The sequence below is a fragment of the Mauremys mutica genome, chromosome 11 (assembly GCF_020497125.1).
Source record: "Mauremys mutica isolate MM-2020 ecotype Southern chromosome 11, ASM2049712v1, whole genome shotgun sequence".
NCBI lineage: Eukaryota > Metazoa > Chordata > Testudines > Geoemydidae > Mauremys > Mauremys mutica.
The window spans coordinates 8240119-8266029 of NC_059082.1; the positions used below are offsets into that span (position 1 = coordinate 8240119).

The 25911-nt window shown below is 43.4% G+C and overlaps 1 protein-coding gene across 2 annotated transcripts in view; it reads left to right on the plus strand.

Moving 5' to 3' along the window:
* ADAMTS17 (ADAM metallopeptidase with thrombospondin type 1 motif 17) overlaps nucleotides 1-25911 on the plus strand; it is a 268096-nt gene that overhangs the window by 122898 nt on the left and 119287 nt on the right. For both annotated transcript variants that reach the window (XM_044980674.1, XM_044980672.1), the window contains exons 9-12: nucleotides 2896-3036; nucleotides 5007-5157; nucleotides 21792-21893; nucleotides 24633-24778. In XM_044980674.1, the coding sequence (XP_044836609.1) occupies nucleotides 2896-3036; nucleotides 5007-5157; nucleotides 21792-21893; nucleotides 24633-24778 (540 nt within the window). The remainder of the gene's footprint in view (nucleotides 1-2895; nucleotides 3037-5006; nucleotides 5158-21791; nucleotides 21894-24632; nucleotides 24779-25911) is intronic.

The following is a 25911-nucleotide window of genomic DNA, read 5'->3' on the forward strand; positions in this document are numbered from 1 at the left end:
TCCAATAAGCTAGCAAAGATGGACCTTTTGCCTTTGTGGCAATTCAGTGATTTAGCAGACTTTACCCAGGTGAATGGAACTCAGAAAGGCCCAGATTCTAATCTCAGATAAGCAGTACATGGATCAGTGTGTTTTAGACCAGTGGTTCTCAACCTTTCTGGGAAAATTCGCTTAGCCTCATGCAATCGGGCTATGATTAGGAGACGGCTTGGAAAGCAGATTGGGCTAAACAAGACTTAAGAAATCAGTGCTTTGTGACGGATCCGACACAGAAGGTTCCTGGGTTTGACCTTCGTTGGTCAACTCTGAACGAAATCCGAACCAACCATGATAGATGCAGACATCTAAGGTACAAATGGAAAATCAAGGATTCTCTGGCATGCGAGTGTGGCTCCCCACGACAGACCATCAAACATATCCCCACCTACTGCCCAATTTATAAATATGAAGGAGGCATCACTGCAATACATTCTGCTACTCCTGATGTAACCATCTGGCTCCATCAACTTCAGGTGAAATTGTAGTTGCTGTTCTACACCAGCCTTATGAAAGAAGAAGATTCTTGCTCTATGAAAATATACTGGGAATGTATTGACTTGTGACCCAGATGGGCCAAAGAATGAAGGCAAACATTCAGTTTACTTTTCTAAGTCAATATTGCGGAAGATCGCCATGTCTCTCTGGGACTAAAGGAATCTTTCCTATGTTATTTACTTGCTTTTATCACATTAAAATCTTCCTTTCTCATTTCCCAAGACTGCAAGTTTTGTAGGGGACAAGTTGCAATAGAAGAGTAGTGCTGGCTCTGCCCTCATAATTTGTGTTAAGATGTATTTTTATTTATTTGTTTGTAGAGGTAACATGGATAAACCATCTTGGGTGAAATCCTGGCTCCCGTTGACGTCAGTTGCAAAACTCCCATTGAGTTCAGTGAAGCACAGATTTCACCCTCTGTTTCAGAAGTTAGAGTTGCTACTAGATTGTTAAATTATTGGTGCGTGTCAAACAGAATATGCTTGACATTAACATTTTTCCTGTGTTCAAAACCCACAAAGGTTAAAAAACATGCATAACCATGAGCTTCTGAGTCTAAAAATTATGCTAAGTGTAACATTGTTAGAAATAATAACATCCCTGGAGATAAACCTAAAATAATAGACTCAGCCATGTAATTTTCACTTTAAGCTAAAAATAGCCTAAATGGTGGTTTAAGCTAAGCCATAATTATCAAGCTGCTGAAGCTGGTTTTGGTTCATCAGAACTGGAAATTTATGCTGCATTTAGGTTTTGAATATTTGAATCCCAAAACTGCAGAGAAGCAAAGGCAGGGGAATGAGAACTGAATATAAAAACAAACAGGCGACTCTGATTTGTAGAGTAATGTTGCATATTGGGAGTCCAACATCATCGGAAACAATGGCCATCTGGCTGCGTCCAGCAAGCTGGAAGCTTGTACAATAAGATGCTCTTCTCCTAAGGAATAAACTGATAATCATCGGAAATTTCAGTTATCAACTTGCAGTTGGCAATTCTGAATCTAATGCTGATGACTGCCACTTCGCTAGCTGAGTGACACTTGACATCACGTGAGGCACCGTTTGCAAAAATCCGTAAACCAATTCCCATCCCATTTTAAGATGGGTTTAGAAACCAAAGGAAGGACATTAAGATTTGAAAATGTTACTTATCAAATCTTATCAAAACAGGCTGAAACTTGTTCTCTCTCCTACATTGGGTGGTAACGTGGCCTAGTAGTTTGAGGATGGGATTGGAAATCAGGATTTCTGGTGTCTGTGCATGGTTCTGCCACTGACTTGTTGTGTAAATCTGAGCTAGTTACTTATCCTCTCTTTTGCTTGAGTTTTCCCTCTTATAAAACACTGTTAATAATACATGGCCTCACAGGTGCATGGTGGGGGAAAAGTTTTTGTGAAGCCCTTTTGAGATCCTCAGGTGAGCGATATTTTAATTTCTCAGTTGTGGGTGTAAATATGTGTAAATGTGCATTATTTGTTTAGATGCGCTACCATGGGCCAAATGTTGTTCACATTTACATTGGGTTGGGGCAGGGATTGTGTCTTTGTATGCGTTTGTACAGCACTTAGCAAAATGGGGCCCTGATTCTGGGGGGGACATCGAAGGGTTGCTGAAATAGTGATATTTAATAATACTGTAAATTTGGAGTAACCCCTTTTATGTCAGTGGAGTTACTCCAGATTTGAACTGGCACAAGAGCAGAATTTGGTTCCATGTTTAGTAATAATTGTACTTCGGTATTTGTTGACCTTACTCAACATGGTTTTAGTTAACCTCATTCACTAGTTTTGGGCAAGTAATACAAAGTTTTCCACAATACTCCCTTTGATATTCTGTGCTTCAGCCAGGCTACATCCTTTCTGAGCGTTTGCTTTCTGTGAACCCTTGAATGACTGAGTTTTACGGGGAAGCACATTTCAGGTTGCATGACCATGCCCAGAAACCACTTTTTGCATCCGTGTGTGTAAGAATTCAGCCAGATGTACTTATGGGTTCATCTAACCAGGGAACAGTTGCAGTTCCATATAACTTCTCAGCGCTATCTCTCCACTAAAAATCACTGGTGGATTTAGGATATTTCTAGCAGACCCTATAGTGAAGTGTTTGCCATCAATCCATGGAGCAAAACAATTTTTTACAAAAATTTGCAACTAAAATAGGTAAATTCAAGGAATTTGCTTGTGACATAGAAGGTAACTGCATTGGATAAATTATTAATTGTGCATTATTTGATCAGTTCTACTTTCCAGTGTGTTCCCCATAAGATAATCAGAGTCCCATTGTCAGGTGCAATGGGAAATGACAAACCCGCAGTATGGCTTTATCTATGTGGTTTTTTTTTTTTTTTTAACCGAACAGCATGGGGATGAGCCATGACGATGATCATTTGTCCTGCGCAGGAAGATCTCACATAATGTCTGGAGAATGGGTGAAGGGCAGGAACCCCAGTGACCTTTCTTGGTCTTCCTGCAGCCGTGACGACCTTGAAAACTTCCTAAAGTAAGAACGTGATGAACAGTGAAAACCCTGTATCTCAAAGAATTGGGATCGTATTTGAAATTCAAACACAAAGCAACGTCAGGGGAGGGCGGTGTACAATCGCTGTATGGAAGGCTGACTGTGTCTCCTTTGTAGTATACTGGCAGAGATGCAGAAAACTGATCCTCCCCAAATTTCAGCACACGGATAGCTTCTTGAAAAGAATCCCAGTTCACTTCCACTTTAGGGGAATGAATCCTGCAATGACAGGACTCCGTTAGGTTGTACAGGAGGAAGTGCCCTTAAAAAAAAACAACAACAACAACAAAAACAACCACACCCCACCCTATTTGACAGGTTCTGCCAGCCTGCCCTGGTAGAACAATTCGTTTTACAAAAGCCGGAGAGAACTCATTTCCCAGGGAGTTAATTCTGTGTCATTCTCTCTTCTCTAAGTGAGCATTAACTTAACCAGTTCACCGTGAATGCCTTTTCTACAGCATCCAGTGTTTTTAGTTTATCCTCTTTAGCAATTCAGAAAGAATGTCAGGCAAGCTGACTACTAGCTCCTAGAGCATCATTCACCGGAACAAACACCAGAGTGTGCTGGACCCACTTGACTATCAGAGATGCAACCTCTGTACCGAGCAATGAGTTTAGCAGTGATCAAAGGAAGAGGGAGAGGGGGAAAAACGAGGTTAAAGAGTCTATCCAGAAAATGAGACTCCAGTGATGTTATGTTAAAGGGGAACACTGTCAAGATAAAAACAAGGGTCTGATTCTGTACTCTGAGTCTGTCAGCTCCTAAACTACTTGGTAGTGACCCTCATATACATGGTCCAGTATCTTTCCTGCCTTCCATTAGTTTTAAAAAAAAACCTTCCAAGCTGCTATTGGTCACAGTTTCACAGTTAATTGCACTTTTGACACACACCCCTACTCTTCCACAAGGGCACCCACCTAAGGTTTCAGGCTCTGAGCCATCACCTCTCTGGGGCGAAGATCTGCATCTCTCTCCCTGCAAACGGGTTTAGGCTTGCAGTCCCTCTGCACCTCACTGATTTCCCCAGCAGCTCTGACCAGGGGCCAGCATCTGTGGTTAACCTTTCTCCAGAGGTTACAACGGTGCACACCAGTTACCAACCAGCCTTCGCAAAGCAAAGTGTATTAGAGAGAAAATGTACAAAAAATAATAAACGGACCTACACCCAGGCTAAAAGCTTACCAGAGGTGACCCCGAGCTCCAACATAGGGCTCTGGGGGCTGGATGTCTTTCAAAGCCCTCAGCTGGGTTTGCGCTGGGTTACCAGTTCATGTCGGGTTTCAGATCAAAAACCATAACAAGTCTGGGACAGTCCAGCTATTTCTGTATAGTCTCAGCCTTTGATCTGTGGCCTCCTGTAACAGGCAATCACCAGTCAGTGGCTCTCTCCTCAGGGCAAACTTCAAAAGGTTTGGTTTTTGCATAACCGGTATTGTGGAATTCGCATTAACCACCCTTAGGGCATTCTCCAGGAAACCCACTTAACACTCACCGTCACAGAGGTCTGCCTCTCTGGCACTTCACAGTATATTAGAGAGAGAGTCCTGGGGCCAACACGACTACAACACAACTGCACACAACATTTCCTTATAGTCATTTGAACACGGTACATTTCCCAGGTCTCACATCTGTCCCACTGTTTGCTCTCCATATTGAGTAATGCCTCAAAAATACCACTGCATGACCTCATCTCATGCATCTCCAGTCTCCACCTGCCTATAATAGCAACCTGACCAGAAATATCTGCAAGTCAGAATCTTTGCTTAAGAAAGGATATTCCTGGGTGGAAATCTCTCAAAAATAAGCAGTTAAAAATACCAACCGTTTAGACAAAGAGACCATAATCTCAAGTGAAAGGGAAGGAGCCACCTTCTCTGGGCAAGTGATCTACCAGCCCAGTTCCAAAGTTCCTCCCCTTAAAGGTGTGTGTAACTCTCGTACTCTTTAGGTCCAAGGTGAGCACCTGTTTGCTGGTAACAGACCCCCGAAGCCAGTATGCCCTGCGGCTTCCTCACAAGCTGCCAGGGATGCACTACAGCGCCGATGAACAGTGCCAGATCCTATTCGGGACCAATGCCACTTTCTGTAAGAATATGGAGGTAAGGCTTCTCCTGGGTCCCAAGGGCGCGAGGGTGGGTAATGGAAACAAAGCTGTCAATTGAGAATAAAAAGATTCCCTACCTCCAATTGAAATACACCGTGGGATTTTCAACAGTGCTCAGCGTTGGCCTAACCTGCTCTGGTTGAAATCAACAGTAAAACTTCCACTGACTCAGACGAAATAACAGAGCTAGGCCAACACTGATCACTTTTGAAAACCCCACCCACACTGATAAAGCTTTAAAATCCTAGTTCCAGGTCCTGAGGTCCTTATTGAGTTTGTATTCAGTTTTCACTTGGGCAAAACTCCCACGGAAGTCAGAGTGCCAGAATACTGAGCAAGAGGCTGTTCTCATGATATTTCCGGCCCATCTGGAATTGGGATGTAGCAGAAGTCTCACGAGTGAGCCTCTTCCCACAAGACTTCCCAGCTCTGCAGACTAGAGAGGTTTAGATCATTTGGGTTCGAACCCTGACTCCAAACTATTTCAGGGCTGCTGATAGGAGCCACCTCTGACTAATGTGAAGCAATATTCATGTATGAACCAATTGACCAACCAATAGGAGCTCTGGTCTTGTGCTGTATCTGCTGGGGAGGCTGTGTGAGCCAGTAGCTAGTGGATGGGACTGGGAGTCAGGATTCCTGGGTTCTGTTCTCAGCGCTGCCACTAACTCTCTGTATCACCATGAGCAAGACACTTACCCTAACTGCACCCCTATTCTAGGTAGGGATTATGATTGCACATGTGTGGCTATGTGCTAGGATAGCTACAGATGGAAAGTGCTAAGCATTGTTATCAAATTGATGATTTTATCACCAGAACCATTTAGTGGCATTTTACCCTACGTTATGCTCTACAAAGCCCTAGTTTAGGTGGCAAGAGTGAATCATGCATTACCCTCTTGTAACTAGGCAATATTTTAAAAAAAAAATTTGTTTTGGTAAATCATTTCCTCCTCTCCCCTCCCCTGTCCTGTCCCCTCCACTTCTAAAAATGTCTGGCACTTTAATCTTATTTTAAAAAAAAAGAAAATAATCAATTATAACTGAAGTTTCCAAAAGCCAAATGAATAAAGCTGTCGAACACATGCAAGTGCTGGGAAAGAACTCTGAGTTTCACATTTGCTGTTTTGTTTACTTTGGATCTGGCAACTAAGTAACACAGAACATGAAAACAATGAGAAACAAATCTGGGTAGGTTGTGTTTTTTGGATCAACCAGGGAAACACAGGCCATCCGGACTACTGGACTGGAAGCAAGCTTTTAAAATGTGCATCCTTAAAGAGTACCCCAGGTATAGTCAGGAAGATGCAGGTACCTCCAAATGAACAGATACCATGCTGCTTACCCAGCTTTTGGTAGATATTTGCTATGTGCATTGTTACAGAAAAGAACTGTCATTCCTGGAGGTTTCACCCCCACTAGGAAGTGCCATTTGACTGCTAACTAGTCTGCATTTCTCATGTTGAAATAGCATATCCAGAAATACAGTGTTCTTGAAACTCCTCATTCAGAGTATGTTTGTCAGTGTACCAAACCAGCCGGCAGTATTTTCTGTTAGGCACAGGTAGTGTTGGTCCTTTGGGATCTTTACTAGTCTTAGTGTTTGAAATCTTTAGAAAAGAAGAAAAGAAACCTTAGTACATATTTGGAAGGACTTTAGAATAGAATAATTTCTGCTGAGAAGTCTATACAAGCATTGGCTGAATAAAGGAAGTTGCAAACACTAGTTAGCTTAATTATGTAGATGTAGGTATTTCTGATCACGAATGTAGGGTGGGAGTGCTTCAGAGTTCAACGTTGACGTTCTGTGAAAATATTTGCCATTAACTTTACACATCAGTAAACCATGATAATATTTGCATGCTGTTCAGCGGCTGTGAGTTGGTGTTTGCCTGCAGTGAAACTAAGTTCGTTATAGGAAATGGTCAGCTTTAATTTTTTAATCCTGGAAGGTTTTGTTACGTTCACCTTCATCTTTCTCGTGCCTCATCAACAGAATGCTTGTACTGTAAGTCTCTAAGCTGTCTGCGGAAATATGAACCAAAAAAAATTGGCACCGGTCGTTGGCATTAGTTATAGAAATTATTGGCAAACGTAGCTGTCTCCTCTTCTAGCCAATGGTAATGTGGTATTTTTAATTCAATAAAGTATTATTAAAAAATCCAAATGTACAAGTAATAAACATTTGACAGTAAATATTTGTTACAAAAAGGAAATAAACTTCAGGAAATTAGCCTGCTCAATCTTTTTATGACTACACGCGTCTTCTGTCTACATTCCTATTTAATAGAGAGCTCTATTATGACATTTCAGAAAGAGATAGCTGAGCGCCAGAATTACGTTGGGCAAACTAGAAGACCTACATTCAAAAATTCCCCATGATCAGGAAAATTTCCAGAGGACAGTAGATGAATCCAGAATCTAACCATCTTTAGGAAAGGCTGCAAAATCTTCCTGTTTGATGAAGCTTTCTGCATGAGAGGCATTCAGGTCCTATAGTAAAGAGTAAGAATATAAGTATCAACAATAGTTACACAGAGCCTTGGAACATTCCAGCCCGCCTGTATCACTTTGATTTGTCTGCCTTTCTTCCCCCCTTCCCCAAATACCTTCCAAACGCTATATCTGGGGCAGCAGAGGTAATGTTACTCCCAAGCCCTGCCAACAACCCAAGCTGCACTGACCAGAGAGGCCAAAACAAAACTCCACTCAAAATAGATCTTCCTGCTGCGGTTGTCCTGCTTCCTTCGTGTGCGCTTTGTTCAGCAGTGAAACAGTGGACAAAGTTTACAGTCCTATGCTGCCATCATTAGACTTCAGACTCCATGGCCTATTAAAATAAAATGTAGCAGCTCACTGTTCTTTCATAGCTATTGTTTCTGCTGTCTACAGACTTTGGCAGTCAGCCTGGCATCAGTTTGAATTTTTAAGATTTTCTTTGGTAACCATGTGTGTTAAAGGCTTGGGCACCTGTCTCCCTTAGGCACGCTTGATAATCTCTGTCTTAATTTATTGTTCTAATGAAAGATTCTGGCGTGCACACTGGCAGTCTCTAGCAATAAGAATGTTTGCCAAACCACCATGAACTGCTCTGAGCTCTCCGCAGAAATCACAGCACAAAAACGAAGGATCGTGAGGGAGCCACTTTGGGTATGTCCACACGGCAGCATGTCTCACAGCCTGGGTCAACTGACTTCGGCTTGCACTGCTGAGCTAAAAATAGCAGAGCAGATGTTCCTGCTTAGGCCGCAGCCTGGGTCCAAGAGCCTCCCTTCTCTCTGCGTTTCAGAGCCTGGGTTATAGCCTGCGACCGAATGTCTACACTACTATTTTGAGCCCGCAGCGCAATCCTGAGTCAGCTGATTTGAACTCTGAGACTCACTGCCGCAGCTCTTTCTTTCCCCATGTAGACGTACCCTCCATAGCTATGTCTGAGTTACATAGCTCCAATCCATTTGTAAATGCCAGGAGAGTTATGGGGAAGTCTGTTTACCTGGTGCTCTGCATTGACCCTTCTTTCTGTAAAGTCTGAACATTGTCAGGGTATGCGCTGCACAGAATCAGCTGAGAGCTGTGTCCAGGGCCCCAGGGTGAAATCCTAACACCACAGAAGTCAAAGGGAACTTTGCCGTTGACTTCAACAGGGCCAGGATTTCACCCCAGATGTTTTCAGGAGTTACTAACAGAATAATCCCTAATTAGCCCCAGCAAGGCTGGGTTCTGACATCAATCAAATCTAGTTCTGGAATTTGTCATGGCCCTGGGACTGATTCTCATTTCACTTACATTGGTGTAAACCAGAAGTAACTCAGTTGAAGTTAATGGAATAACACTGCTGTAAAACTAGTGTGAGATCAGAATCAAGCCCTTATTTCTAGCATAGTGCTGCTTGATGGAAGGACATGGCCCATCTAGAATCTGGCATGGTAATGCCTGTTTTATAGGAATAAAGCTACTGTCATATTACCAAATATCGAACTGATTGAGTGAGTGTGTGAAAAGTGGGCCTGTGGGGATGACAGTGTTGCTCTGAATATCCATGATGTGCAGTAGGAGATAAATAGGAGTCCACCTTTTAAAACTCATTGTATCATCCACCCAGGCATTGGTACCTTACGATATTGTGTTCTGGCCACCTACATCCCAGGTTTTGCAAGGCATTTGACAGTCTGGCCTGACTGACCGCTACCATACTTGTAAGTCTAGTATTATTAGGGGTAGAAGACCCTGTGCAGAAGACCAGCAAAAAGCAGAGGTGTTCCTCAAATCCTATATAAGCTGTCAATATAGGATTTAAGTTGTGAATAGGCCTTGTGCTTTTTTCTTTATTATGCTGTCCACAAAAACCATCATGGCTGCATCTCTCACAGTTGAGATAAAGTGTCTGTACCAGAAACACACAGGAACACATTGTTCACAAACTCATGTGAAAATACACTTGTGTGTTTAATCATGAGCACTGGGTTTATTTTTCAAGCTGGCATGCCTACTGACAGAGGCTTTTGGGCTGACATTATATTTATGGAAAAAATGTGATTTGTATCACTTATATCCAGTGTTTGGCTTTCCGTTTCGTATGCCTTTTGGCTTATTTATTATTAACGCATTTTTGCGGGTTTTTACATAACCATTATCTTTCAGTATTGTTTTGAGTCAAAACTGTGCTTAGACTAAAATGGCATGTAGAGATTAACATTGCTACAAAGAGATTTTCTGCTTAACAAGGGATGCTGTTAACTCAAATGTAGCCTAGAATTGAGATTTTGAGTAAACAAGCTTTTAGAAAATCTGAGATCTGTAGGAATGGTGCCATCATTTTCCTTAAATTGCAGTTGTTTTTAAACAAATAACTTTAATCTCCAGCATCCACAATCGAAACATTGCAGCACTGAGAACCTGAGAATGAAAATGATTGTAAGCAAAAATAAAACTGACTAGCCCGTTTCCATTGTCGAGCTGTACAAAATGGAAACAAAAAAAGTAAAGGAAAAGCACAAATAGTGTCAGTAAGTTGGATCTTAAAAATCCTTTCAGCTTTCGTAATCAAAGGCTTTTTGGGAAACTTAGGTAAGCATATTTGTGACACATCAGTGGGACTATCTGTGGTCCTTATCCTGTGAGGAGATCTATGGGATTGAACCCCCTGCGCCCCACTAAATCAGTGGGGCTCCATGTGGTTGCAGAGTGTGCCTGAGGAAAGTCAAATGCAAGATCAAGACCCATGTTAGTAAATACTACGGTACGTGGTGAGTACCGATTAAAAACTCGTACTAAGATTGTAAGCCAATTGTATCTCTGCAATAGCAGGCTACAAATCAGCCTTTGTACAGGCTGGGATTGTGTCTACAGATGTCTGTAAAATACATATATACTGTGGGTATGGAATAAATTATAATAGTAATAATAATTATTAATAGCACTGCAGTAAAGGATGGGATTGGTTTTGTTAAAATGTGCAGGCTACATGCTTGGCAATTGCAAAGTAAAATGAGAAGATTTTCTTTTTTAAAAGTAAAGTTAATAATTTACCTAATTGCCCTCCTATATTTTATAGTTTTCCTAACGTGAGTTGTTAAAAGCGCAACCATTTTCATGTTGCCTGTTTTATATGAAACAGAAGCGTCCTATTTCACGGCTTCTGTACGTTGCAAGACAGACCGTTTCCCCCCCTTCTTTTTGGTGGAAATACTTTGGGTTTAAAAAAAAGTGAGAGAGAAGCAGAATGCCTGCACTGCACTGCACAGCCCATTCCATTACAATTATTGGAATGCTTCAGAAATTTCTGTACGTGTTTCATTTTGGAAGTCTGTCAAAACGCATTCTGGTGCAGTGGTTTTAAAATATCTATATATATAAAAAGAGAGGGGAACCAAAATCAAATTATAAAAATATGTGTCAATTTAAGAATATAAAAAAAAATAAACTCTTAAAAATAATAGAGGCGCATATTAAGAATCAAGCACTCTAGAGTTTGGAAATCCTTCATTTTCTTATTAAAACATAAGGTTGGGTGTCAGGGTGGGGGAGAGGATTAGTGTAGCCTTGTGATGTGGCATCTACAGCCGAAGTATGAACTTCAACTGAATTAGCCAGAATGCTATTGAATGTCAGCCTGCAAACACAGTATAACAAGCCTTCTCAGACCTCTTCCATCAGCCTCTGGGTACTTCCCATCTGCAAAAGACTTCAAGAGAAAACTCCCAGAATCTTCCCAACCACATCTGAACATAGATACATACACACACTATTTATTTTTACTAGCCTTTTTCTCATTTCCCATGGCCAAGAAACTTGATCTGCGACTTCACTCTTTTAATTTCCCAGCTTTTAAGGGAGGGTTGACAGACAACATTGCCTCTTAAAAAATAATAACAACAACAGTAATAAAAACCCTTGTACACTCTCTATACTGAACGCAGAGCCTAAGTGATTTTAGAGCCCACTACCGCAAGGTTCTCGGTGCCCAGCGCTTCCACTGAAACACGTGGGAGGTGAAGTCTCTGGGTGTCTTGCAAGCCTGGGGCCATAGGCTTTGTGGCAGGGTTGCAAAAGCAGCGTTACAGTGGGAGCTGTCAGGTTGGCTGTGGGACCCTACCTGCTGCCCTGTGAACAGACTGTGCCATAGGCAGGTTTGTTCTGCACGGGATACGGGCGCTGGAGTGAGCCGATATGAAAGCGTAGCCCGTGCCGCTGGCCCTGCCCTGGAATGCTGCCCGGGCTGTTCGAAAGCCTCAGGCTTTGAGTCCCTGACCTGTAGCTGACGGGTCTTCAGAAAGTGCTGAGCTCCCACATCAAAACCAGGCCCCTTTAAGGTGTTTCAGGGTGAGCACCCAAAATCACTAGTCACTTCTGGAAACCTTGATTGTGCAGGTCTCTTACGTGGTATAGATGGACAAGCGCAGTTCTCAATGAATACTGCTAATCAGGGGCCCACTCATGCAACCTTTCCATATCCAAGTAGTCTTGAGTCACATGGGTGGATTTAAGGTACATCTGCTCTGCAAAAAAAAAACAAAAAACTCTTCTCAGTGAGTCTCCGAGCCCAGGTCAGCTGCCTTGGGCTCCTAGAGCTCACACTGTGAGTCTAAAAATAGCAGTGTAGACGTTCCTGCTTGGGCTGGAGCCTGGGTTCTGACACCTGGCAAGGGAGAGGGTCTCAGAGCCCAGCCTGAACATTCCCACTGCTATTTTTAGCGCTGTAGCATGAGCCCTACAAGCCTGAGTCAGTTGACCTGGGCTCTGAGACTCACTGCAGTGGTTTTTGCTCTGTAGACGTATCCTTATTGACTTCGCTGGGATTACTGTGGCTAATAAGGCCTGGGCCAAATTAAAGGGGTAACCAGGTGGTGTGGTGCTACCCATGGAAACAGGATCTCAGCCAACCTCGGGAGCCATGAAAAGGCTTAGGTGAGAAGGTTAGCCGGTTACAGTTACAGCTTCGTCTACTAGAAGCGTATTCTACTTGCTTTGCTTTGCTCGATGTCACCTCAATTTTTACCTTTGTTAATCAACGTATAGTTGTTCTTACTATAAATAGATTACAGTGCTGCATTGTTGTATGCAAGCTGCTACTCAGCTGACTCACACAAGCTGGTGTGTGTGCACTATTCCCTTGGGATTAGTGAGCCTGCTAATTACTGGGAGTGTCCAGTGACTGGGGCTGGACACTACAGGAGGAGGTGTCTGAGGAGTTTGGGGGCAGGGGTACACCAAGTGTGTGCCTGCCAGGCAAAGTAGTGGCTGGCAGAGCCCAGAGCAGAGTTTTTGACTGGCTGAAGGGCTGGCAGGGTCAGGGAGCTGACACACAAAAGACTCCCTCTCACTGAGGCAGAGGTGTCGCTTGCTGACTTTCGGTCCTGGACGCCCGAGAAAGTGTCGCACAGCTGTGTGCAGGCCTTTGGAATGCTGCAGCTACAGTCGCTAAGATGTTATGAGGATGAAGAGCCCTGGGCTGCTCTTGCTGTCCTGTAGAATTACTGCTATTAAAAAGTGACTTGATTGAAGATGAAAGCTAGTTTCATTCGTATCTTGGGATTGGTACGCACAACAGCCGAATATTTATGTGGAGAGTGTGGCATGGCCATGTAGTTACAGTTTGAAGACCTGGTGGGTTTTTTTGTCTTTTCTCTCTTAAAAAGACCAACCCCCTGCTCAGAGCAGGACCAATCCCCAGACAGATTTTTTGCCCCTGATCTCTAAATGGCCCGCTCAAGGATTGAACTCACAACCCTGTGTTTAGCAGGCCAATGCTCAAGCTACTGAGCTGTACCTTCCCCCTAGAAGAAAGAGCAGCTCTCATGGGAAGGGCTTTTATTCTTGAGTTTTGGTTATTGGGAACAGAGAAGCCCTTGGTATCACTCCATGTATCCATGGAGCCCAGTATATTTCATGTGGCTTCCACATGTTACTAGCCAGATAAATACACGTAAAGTCATCTAATGCCGAAGACTGAGCCTCAGCATGATCCACTTCATGTTCGCAGCATTTGTTTTGTTATGTTTTCCCTGATAAAGAGCATTAAAAAAAAAAAGTCTAGGAAATAACTTTGTTGAATTCAGACATTTCTGCAACTGAAATTATAGCACTGGAAAGCAGTTAACTCAAGGATTCTTTCTTCTTGAACTAAATTAATCCCTTGGATTTGGACACTTTCTGAATGTTTGGTGATTCTCCACTCGCTCACACAGGTGTTAATCAAGCTGTAACTCCATTGAAATCAATGGAATTACAGGGGTGTAAAACTAGTCTTAGAGGAGAATCAGCTATAGACTTGGTTGTCAGAGCCGGGCACTTTGTATGCTAAAAGGACAGCATGGGGTGTACTTTGAAATGTACTGGAGAAAGAGATAATCGTTAAATAGTGAAAATTACGAGGTTTCTTTTTTTAAGACTTTTTCTGGTGATATCTCAGGGATTCTGTGATTGCTGTTCATCAAGTGGGATGCATGTCCCCTTTGTGATTCACTTTCATATGTCCGTGAAAGTCCTGCCTTTCTAGCTCAGAATAAAAGGGGCCCATTCTTTCTCGCTCACTAATAAAGAGCCCAAGTGAGTGAGCCTTCAGAGGTTGGTGTTCAGTCTTGATGAAATACAAACTCAGCAGGAACCTGTCGTTCCTGCGCTGCTGAAAAGGATAGCATGCGGCTCTTCCTCCGCCTCTGCTTGTCACTTCTGGAATAACCCCTCTCATTTGTGATTTGTGCTCCACTTGCTCTATATTAGAACTCCTCTCATCCATTTTCAATATGGAATTACGCAGAGAGCCACTGAGGTGTTTATTCCCCCTTTGCGGTTGACAGCCCACTTAGGCCTAGATTTTCAAAAGTGGCCTCCGATTTTGGGTGCTTCTATTTTGGAGTGTCCAGCTCTTGACACCTGGGCCCTAGTTTTCAGTGCTGTTGAGCACCTCCGGCTCTAACTAATATCAACGGCAGGTGCAGACCCTTGATGCCTTCTATTACCTGTCTGTGGGTGGTGGAGATTAGCCCCCCTCCCCCCCCCGCCAAATCAGAAGCTGTGATAGAAAATTTGTGACTTAACTTCTCTGCACCTGTTTTCTCACCTGTAAAATGGGGAGGTAAATTCCTACCTGTCAGCTGTGCACTATACCTTGAAGATGTAAATTTCGGTGCAAGTCGTAAGTGTCTTATTACAGTATTTTGTATTTAATGGGAGTTAACTGGAATTTTGCACATGGACACATCTTACAGTTAACTATTTGCCAAGCCAAAGCCGTAAGAAAGTTAAAGTGCCGTGATAGTCCGTTGAAAACTAATGTATTTAAAAGCAGTTCTCCCTGTGTACTTTATATAGTTTTTGCTTGTTCTCCTTCTTTAAGGCTATTTACTCTTTCTTACTCCATCCCCATAATCCCCTCTCTATGACGACAGAAACAGTTTCATGGTGTTTAACTCTGATGGCAGAAATAAGAGGTTGCTGGTTCCAGTGTGCAGCGGGCAGCTGGAGCTAATTAGTTCTCTAGAGACTGGAATCCTTCCTTTCTTCCCTAATCCAGGAAAACGCAGCAAGTTTAGCGATTTCCATAGGATTATTCCTGAGCGGCAAGAGAACCACATGGACCGTGATAACATCACAGATTTGGAAGTTATTTCATGTCATTAGGGGCCAAATCCTGGGAGGTTCTGAGTGCTTCCTGGCAGGTACTGAGTACATTGATATTCTGTGCTGACTAATGAGGTAACCTCTCTCTTCAGCATTGGCCCACACTCTGAAAGAGACGGAGAACCAAGTTTGAGGAGGGAGGAACCGCATGTAGCCTTCTCTGTGGATCTTATGAGAGCTGTCTCCATTCTTACCTTGAAATTCAGTTAGCATAGGAAGGATGGTTTTATGGTTTTAAACCCTAAACTGGGCACTCAGGAGATCTGAGTAATTTCCTCCTCTGCCAAGTCATTTAATCCCTCTGTGCCTAAAGGTAATAACTGGAGATATACCAATCTCCTAGAACTGGAAGGGACCTCGAAAGGTCATCGAGTCCAGCCCCCTGCCTTCACTAGCAGGACCAATTTTTGCCCCAGGTCCCTAAGTGGCCTCCTCAAGGATTGAATGCACAACCCTGGGTTTAGCAGGCCACTGCTCAAACCACTGAGCTATCCCTCCCCATCTGTAAAGTGAGGATAATACTTCCTTTATCCACCCGTTGTCAGTTTAGATAGGACAGGGGCTGTCTCATACTAAGTGTGTGTACAGCACCTGACATCATGAGTCCCCAATCTATAATAAATGTAATTCTCTGGTGGCTGGACCACCTCCTCAGCTTCCTAACAGTGTGTCACATGCACATCCTTTGACTATAGTTTCTAGTGCTATGCAGTGCTATGGATTTTCTCATCCCACTTGAGTTTTTGAGATTTTTAATTTTTTCCCAACCTGAAGTGAGTCGAAAAAGTTGAAATCTCAAAAAAGTTCATGAATTTATAATCCAGTTTTTTTTCCAGTTTGGGTCAATTGAAATGTTGCCTTTCGATCACTTTGAAATGTTTCATTTTTATTTCAACCTTTAAAAAAAATGTACTTTGTTTTTGTATGTAAACAAAGTAAAATTTCAAAATGAAAAGATGTTTTGACAATTTCAAAACTACTTTGTCAAATTTTTTTAATCGGGAAACTGATCGAAACCGACCCTTCCCTGTGCACAGTTTTGGTTTTGACAATTTGACATTTTCAAATGAAAAAACATTGTGTGTAGAAAATTCCCAACCACTTCAATAGTTTCCTATTCAAAGAGGAGACTGTTCATCACGGGCAGACCTGCTTTCCAGTGCCAAATGCTGAATTAACAATATAACTGTAGTACAGCAACTTTCATGACCTGTTGTACGTCAGTCTGTGCTCTAAATTGCCACTCAAATATACAAACAATCTTCCTGTCAAGTCCTGCCATTTCTCATTTTAATAGACCCCAGCAACAGTGAATGCTAATGACTTTTTAATGAAGAGTTTTTTTGTTTGCGGTTATATTTTAGCTGAAGAGGGTGTATGATCTCTTTTGAAATGAACATGATAAAGCACCACAGCTGATGGTTTAATCTTTGAGTGTCTTTATGGCATAGATGCATGGCATGACTCTAAGGAGATTTTAAGATCTGTAATGGTGTGGCAATAGGACTCAGCTACAGTGTAATTACCACGTTTTTCTGTAGCTCTTTCCTGAAGTATGCTTTGCATTTATTAATAGAAGTAAAAAATAAGACTTCTATACAAATCCTGTTATCTGTCCCTCAATTGTGAGATTTCAGGAAGGTTGATGTTGATGATAGAGGTTTTTTCCCCAGAGTATTTTCCTATGTAAGCATGTGTGTCTGATTGTGAGTATTTGTGCCAATCCTATCCATGAATTGTATCTTGGTATCTTCATTGAAACAAATTCTGCCCATACACACATACCTGTTTAGGGTTAGCTACGTCCAACGATCCCCCCAGCTCATGGTACATAGCTGGACATGTTAGCTGAGTTTATTGCCTGCCACATCTTGTGAACTCTGGATGAATTCTGGCTGGCAGCTCAATTCATACATAAAGCTGCTAGATTTCTATGACTTTCTGTTCTTTCCCCTGCCCATGTGCACAGTTGTACATCTAAGGGCAGGATTTAGCCCTGTGTAATTTACATAGACTGTGTGATCCAGGGGCTGGAAATGAAACTAGGCAAATCTAAGACTAGAAATAAAGCACAGTGTTTTAATACTGAACATAATTAACCATTGGAAGAGTTTAGTTAGGGATGTGGTGGATTGTCCATCACATGAAATCTTTAAAATCAAGACTAGATGTCTTTCCAAAAGATACACAGTAGGTCAAATAGAAGTTATGGTCTTGACGTGTGAATCACTGGATGAAGTTCTCTGGCCCGTACTTTGCAGTCTAGATGAACATAATTCATAGATTCATAGACTCTAGGACTGGAAGGGACCTCGAGAGGTCATCGAGTCCAGTCCCCTGCCCTCATGGCAGGACCAAATACTGTCTAGACCATCCCTGATAGACATTTATCTAACCTACTCTTAAATATCTCCAGAGATGGAGATTCCACAACCTCCCTAGACAATTTATTCCAGTGTTTAACCACCCTGACAGTTAGGAACTTTTTCCTAATGTCCAACCTAAACCTCCCTTGCTGCAGTTTAAGCCCATTGCTTCTTGTTCTATCCTTAGAGGCTACGGTGAACAAGTTTTCTCCCTCCTCCTCTTTATTACACCCTTTTAGATACCTGAAAACTGCTATCATGTCCCCTCTCAGTCTTCTCTTTTCCAAACTAAACAAACCCAATTCTTTCAGCCTCCTTCATAGGTCATGTTCTCAAGACCTTTAATCATTCTTGTTGCTCTTGTCTGGACCCTCTCCAATTTCTCCACATCTTTCTTGAAATGTGGTGCCCAGAACTGGACACAATACTCCAGTTGAGGCCTCACCAGCGCAGAGTAGAGCGGAAGAATGACTTCTCGTGTCTTGCTCACAACACACCTGTTAATGCATCCCAGAATCACGTTTGCTTTTTTTGCAACAGCATCACACTGTTGAGTCATATTTAGCTTGTGGTCCACTTTTAATGATCCCTTCTGGCCTTAAAAATCAGTGAGACTATGAGTACGTCTACACTGCACACCACTTGCATCAGCATGTAGGGTATGTATAGCTACGCGCCACGGTGAAAAGCGGGCTGCATCGACATGGCAGGATGTTGCTCTGAGTGTCAGTGTAAGGCTTTAGCTGTGGGGAGGTAGCAGGGAAAGACTCTGGCTGCAACTGCTGGAGGCTTTTCCCACTGGCTCTGTCGCCAGAGCAGAGGCAGCAGGATACTACACAGCTAAAAATAGCAGAGTAAAGAGGCAAGGCCCTGCTTGGGTGTGTAGAGAGCCTGTAAACGGGCCGACTCACCGCCGCGGCGCCTCCTGCTGGTTTTCCTGGGGAATTGGCTCTTTTTCAGCGCGGAGCGCCCTCTGCAGGCCGGTGATCCCCCTTTTTACTATCGGCGCCATGTCCCTCCCAGGACCCGGTGCCCCTTTTACTATAATTGGGTCTCCCCCTCCCAGGGGAACCCCCACCCTACTATCCCCACTTTGCCTCAGTAGTGGCCACTGACAGTCATGGTCTAGCCCCACACCCTGGGGCAGACTGCAGTATCAGCCCACTCATCACAGGCAATAGGGGTTTGGACCTGCTGCTTTGTCCTACCCCTGGGCTGCCCTCTGCAACTCCCAGTACCTTTGGCCCTTTGCTAGGCCGCAGCCTGGGGCTTTCCAGGCTGGAGCTTCCCTAGCTCCTCAGCCTGTCCCCCAGCCCTGCTTCACTCAGGTATCTAGTCTCAAGCCCTAAGCAGCCAGGCCCATCTCCCTCTAGCAACAGAGAGAGACTCTGCCTGGGCTCTGGCTTCCCTGCTTCTTATAAGCCCCAGGGCTTCAGTTTGGGGCGTGGCCTCCAGCTGCAGCCACTTTCCCAATCAGCCCAGCTCTGTCAGGCCACTTTTAACCCCTTAAAACCCCGGAGCAGGGTCCACCCTGCTACAGAGCCGTATAGGGTGCATACCCACAGGGTCCAGGCATGCCTTTACTCGCCCAAGCAGTGCCTCACCATCTGCGCTGCTGTGCTAGCTGGTTGAGCAGTGACTGTACTCTGCACACTGCCGAAAGGAGTATGCCATGTAGATGTACCATATGTATAGTACCTCCTACCCAAGCTTGGAGGAGAAGGGCCGAAGCATACCAACATCAAAATGATGCCAGTCTGTCTGCATCCCTGAATTCTGCCCCCCGCCCTTCGTTTCAGCCAGCAGTCTTACCCTACGGAGATTTGGAACCGACAGTCACAGATACTGCTCTGGAAACATCCCTGCCCATAGTCATCCAGGGAGAACAGTGAGCCTGTTGGGACAATGAATTCTTCTTCGTAAAGTCGGTCATGCTTTATAATTAGGTTCTGTTTAGAAAGGGTTGAGAAATTATTAATAGATGTTTTAATAAATGACTAATCAACTGGCATAGTTTATAAAAGTCCAGTGGGCCAATAGGTTGCTTAAAACCATAGCTTGTAAGTGTATGTATAACACCTTCTACTGTTGTGCTTAAATAATCTGTAACTGAAGTCTGTAACAAACTTATACATCTATTAATTATTTATCAGCCCTTTATTAACCATTGATAAGTAAAACCTTAATATAAAGTGTGATTTATAAATCTTCATAACTCAGCAGTGTTCTAGCTGCTAGTGTGCCATGTAAAACCCTAATACAATAAGATATGTTAATTCAATACAGTATTTTAGATGTAAAGGAGAATACATTAGTTGGTGTAAAGGTTTCATTGCTAGCACGCAATGTGTCACTTTCTGACAATGAAATGGGACAGCTAATCCACCCGATTTCTAATCCTGTGCAAACCCAACAGGGAGAAAGGGTTGTCTTGCACAGAGACTGGAATTTGGAGTTCCCACAATCTATTCTTGACTTGCTGTGTATTGTCTGGCCGTGAGGTAACTTTTCCATGCCTTCGTGTACCCAGACATAAAATGTTGCTAATATATTGCTACTGTATAAGATGTCTTGAGGGTTAATTGATGTTTGCAAAGAAATTTAAGAACTTTGGAAAAAGTGATAATTAGTGATAGTTCAGTACAAATAGCAGAAATCTTCAATCTATCTCCTGTTTCCCAGGAGCCTGCTCAAGGGAACATGGATGTCATGAAAACTCTTCGGTTTTTATTTAACAAGCGCTGTGCGTCCATGCTGCTGATGGCAGAGACAGTTGTTACCCAGCTCCGCTTGGAGCTTTCTTAAATGTTCTTTTCCTTTAAATAATGCAAAATCCTCATTCCAGAAGAAAATGTGACATTAAAACAGGATGTAAATACTGCTGTGATTACCACTTTTTCAGTACTTTCAACCCCATCTCCCTTTATGGCAGGATTTCTCTCTTCCGTTTACTATGCCCGGTGCTGTGTAAGCATATTTGATATATACATACCAACATGTGTCTGCACACACATTACATTGTGGAAGAATCATAAGGTTCAAGTGTGTTGACTCAAACTATTTAATGAGGTGCAATAAATCTTGACAAGACCAGCTGGCAGTAGAGCCAAGCTTCTCATCTTTTTACCATTACAGTGAAACGTGAACAATAGTGGAAAGAAATATAGCTTTTATTTATTTATTTTCATTTTTTATATTTTTGCTGCAAACATAACATTCTATTCAAATCATGCACTTATGCAGGTTGCAGAGCAGGGTGGACGTTTCAGGAAATGTGAAAGATTTAAAGACCTTTCTTTCTTGGATTTTTTCCCTCAAATTCAGAAAACTTTTCTGACATGACAGGTCACGCAAGCATGGTGAAAATCAGTATCTCAGTAACATCCGTTGATCAGACAGAGCAGTCGTGTTAATGGTAGCCAGAGTGCATTTCAGGTCTGGTGTCAAGATGCAATGTATCTCTAGCTCTTTTCTCTGATTCTCTCACATCTCCTGGATTCCTCCTTCTCCCACACATCACATTCAAGATGCCTCTTCTCACCATCAGGGCCTGCTTATCTGCTTTTTTATATTATTGCATTGCCCCTGCCAACCATCGCTCATTTGTCCTTTTCTCACACAGCGGCCTTCATGCTGCATGGAATGCTCTCTCCAAACTAGACTATGAGGCTGCAGCCCTGTCCTCATTCAGCTCCCCTGTCAAGACTTGCTTATACCATGAAACCTTTGGGAAATTGCTAGCTGATTTGGCGAGGTAGAAGCGCAGCAGGGATTGCCGATGTAGACCATATTCTATTTATTTGTATGTTATTAAAAACAATGAAGTGACTCACTGGTAGAGCAATGCACTAGTCTGTTCATCCCTTGTACCTTCCTCATTTATTGTATCTGATCTATTCCTATGAAAAGAAATGTGTTTAAATGATGCACTTTTTCTCATGCATCTGCATCCATTGATCTCTTTCGTGTTTCCAGCCCTCCCATTTAGCGTGTATTTCTCCTTAAAAAATAATAGATCGAAAACCAACCAGATGCCGCTGGATTCACATTAGAGAGGCTGACCGAGCTTTATAGTGTATCCCATAATGATAGCTGACATCTCCAGAAGCAATAACCGCACTTCTTGGCCTTGTGATTGCAGCATTTGATGTGTGCTGGGCTGTGGTGCTTGGTGGAAGGAGACACGTCTTGTAAAACCAAGCTGGATCCCCCTCTGGATGGCACAGAATGTGGCACAGACAAGGTAATCAAAATGCTCCGCAGCTGTTTTGCTTTTTATGGTGTTGTCTGCGGACTGTTGTTTCCAGGATGTGAAATATTTACCATAAACCCATAGTTTGTTCTGATTGATTTGTACAAACTGCTGGGTTAACAGCTGGATTAAATGGCATTAAGTTCTTTTTCTTTTCTTTGTGTATTGCGGTAGCCTCTGGAGATCGCAACAGAAATCAAGGCCCCAGTGTACTAGGTACAAATACAGAAAAAAAGGTTGTCCCTGCCCTGAAGAATTTACCGTCTAAAGGCCACCTGTAACTCGTCGTGTAGTGAGATACTCTTCAGTTCCATTCATTTCAATGGGACGCTTTGAGGAGAACGTTACTTTTCAGGGTGAGTTAGAGTAGCACAAACTTGAGACATGATGTAGCAGGTAGGTTTAAACAGACACTTTTAAAGAGGAAGGGCAAGAGTTATGCCAATAAAATGATGCAGTTACATAAGGTAGCTCATAATGAGTTCCAGTTCAGTTAGGTTTTTTTTCTTTAAGACCTCTGCCTAGGAATATTCCTAGGTTTAGTGGGCCCTGCAGACTTAGCCAGATGGCTAGGGCATATTTGGACTTTCCACAGTTCAGTGTGGTGGAGAAAATGGTTTCTGGAAAATAAAATAAACACCTGTATTAGCAGGTCTATTGCATGTCATTCATTACCCAAATACCTGACTTCCATGCTAGAGCATTAACTGTCAGCAGATTTTAGACTTGAAATTTCACCTGATGAGGGAGATTAATTTAGGGAGTTGTTGCAAAAGCTGGAAACTAAGTATCTTTTTTTCTGGTTGCATATGAAAGATACATAAATTAATTAAAAATTCTTTGGTACTTACTGTTAAGTCCAGGAGATGGAAAGAATTTTAGCCCATGTGCTTTTGCTGAATACATTAAGAATCATTTGGAGCTAATTGTATACACTTTATGTGGGTTGCTTAGCACTATTTATTGTATTACATCCCTAGTAGATCAAGAAAATGGACCAATTCAGCCCTTCATTACAACCCAACCCTATTGGAATCACTAAGGTTATATAGAAGTGTTACAGACTGTTTCAATGATGTATGTGCAGTAGGAACCATTGTAATGAAGGTGTTTGGTATATCTCCAATTATTACCTATCTCCTAGAACTGGAAGGGACTTTGAAAGGTCATTGAGTCCAGCCCCCTGCCTTCACTAGCAGGACCAATTTTTGCCCCAGATCCCTAAGTGGCCCCCTCAAGGATTGAACTCACAACCCTGGGTTTAGCAGGCCAGTGCTCAAACCACTGAGCTATCCCTCCCCTGTGTTGTGTTTGGATGCAATTTCTTGAACCCACTTTCTTCTGAGAGTGTGGATTAAGTCCTAGTACCCGAATGAAGTTTACAGCTGATAACGTGTGCAGATGACAGAAAAACTGGTAAATAAGAGGTAAATGACGAAGAGGACAGGTCACTGATAAAGCGTGATCTGGATATCTTGTTAAGTTGGGTGCAAGCAAACGGTATGCATTTGAATACAGTTCAGTGTAAATGTACTCATGTAGGAACAGACTGTAGCTGATGCTTACACAATGGGGGCCTGTATCCTGGGAAAAGGTAACTCTCTGGAAAAAAAATGTGGGGGTTGTGGTGGATAATCAGCTGAGTGTGAGCCCCCAGTGTGATGCTGCAGCCAAAAGGCCCAGTGAGACCTTTGGATGCGTAAACAGAAAAATCTCAAATAGGAGTAGAGAAGCTATTTCATCTCTGTTTTTGGCACGGGTGTGACTGCAGCTGAAATACAGTGTCCCGTTCTGCTGTCCACAATTCAAGAAGGATGTTGATAAATTGGAGAGGGTTCAGAGAAGAATTACAAGGATGATTAAAGTATTAGAAAACCTGCCTTAAACTGATAGACTCAAGCAGCTCTATCTAATTAGCTGAACAAAGAGAAGGTTGGGGAATGACTTCATTACAGTCTATAAGGACAAATATTTAATAATGGGCTCTTCAGTCTAGCAGAGAAGGGCATAACCTGATCCAGTGGCTGGAAGTTGAAGCTAGACAAATTCAGACTGAAAATAAGATGTGGCTAATTAACCATTAAGCAAAGGTCATGGTGGGTTCTCCATTGCTGCCAATTTCCAAAACAAGATTGGATGTTTTTCTAAAAGATCTACTCTAGGAATTATTTTGGGGAAGTTGTGTGGCCGTGGTTCTCAATCTGTGGGCCGCTTGGAGCCCAATCAGCACACAGCTGCAGCCCATGGAACATCCTCAGGGCCATACAGGTAGCGCATATACTGTGTGGATGCAGCCCTCATAACACGTAGGGATCTGCATGTGTGGCCCACAATGGCAAATAGGTTGAGAACCACTGTTCTATGGCCTTTTATTTAGGAGGTCAGACTAAAGGATCCAATGGTCCCTTCTGGCCTTGGAATCTATTAATCTATGAATTACTTAGGTAATCGTCTGTGTTATTGTGCAAGTTACAACAGGGGGCTCCATCCTGCAGTCAGTGTAAACCTTTTTGATTTACATTGGTTGAAGACGAAGTTCAGTTTTCCACACGTCACTTCCTTTTTTCCAGCCATAACCAAAGCGTGTCCCGCTTTCCTTAGTTCCGGAGCTCCAAACACTTGCACACGTGCGTGATTATATGCTTGGGAATAGTCTTATTAACTCCATGCACAAGCGTCTGTAGTATCAGGGGCTTTTGCCTCTGCTGTGCTAACATCATTGTGTTTCAGTGGTGCCGAGCTGGGGAATGCGTCAGTAAAACTCCCATTCCTGAGCACGTCGATGGAGACTGGAGCATGTGGAGTCAATGGAGCATGTGCAGCAGGACATGTGGTACCGGTGCCCGATTCAGACAGCGGAAATGCGACAATCCCCCGTAAGTCGGCTTGTCCTCATGATGCTTTAACGTGCAGTATGTTGGGAAATGTTGCTGCAAGGGTGGCAAAAAAGGGTCAGGTATGAGGTGGGCAGCTAAACACAAAGGTGGTGGGGACCATCTCAGGCATCCTATTGTCCCAAGTCAAATGCAGACATAACATGAAATGAAATGCTGATTAGAATGAAGATGAAACTGTATTTCCTCTTGATCAGTGCACAGGCTGGGTCAGGGCTAAGCACGGACCAGGGGCTCTGCTGGGAGAGGAATGGAGGTTAGATGGGCTGAGGCAAGGGACGAATGTTTGTTCCCACATCTATAAAATGGTCAGAGTGATACTTCTGAATGCAGGAGTCAGACTCGGGGAGGGAGAGAGATTCATAATATGATGGTATGCGCTGCTTGGCTCCACTCAGTGGGACTTGAATATCTCCATGGCTGGCCCTTGGGCTTGCCACCTCTTTGAATCAGGAAGATAAGTAAGCGATGGTATCTCCTAAATACCAGCCACTTGTGGCACCAGAATGAGCCATCATCTAGGGCAGTGTTTTCAATCCGTGGGTTGCAACCCAGTACTGGGTTGTGACATGTAAGGCGCTGGGTCACCTTGCTCCGGTCAGCACTGCCGACCAGAACGTTAAATGTCCCATCAGCGGTGCTGCCTGGTTAAAGCAGGCTAGTGCCTACCTTTTCTGACACCGCGCTGTGCCCTGGAAGCGGCCAGCAGCAGGTCTGGCTCCTAGGCAGGGGGGCCACGGGGCTCCATGCACTGCCTCTGCCCTGGGCACTGGCTCCAGCCAATGGGAAGTGGGGTAAGTCCATGCCTGGATCCCAATCCCCTGCCCCAGCCCTGAGCCCCCCAAACCTGGAACCCCTTCCTGCACCCCAAACCTCTCATGCCTGGCCCCAGCCCAGAGCCTGCACCCCCAGCCCAGAGCCCTGACCCCCTCCTGCACCCCAACTCCCCGCCCCAGCTCTGAGCCCCCTCCCACATCCTGAACCCCTTATCCCCAGCTCCTTTGGGTCACGGGCATCAACAATTTTCTTCAACTGGGTCCCCAGAAAAAAAAGTTTGAAAACTACTGATTTAGAGGATGTGGTGAAGATCTGTGACCCTCCCTCTCCTTACGTGT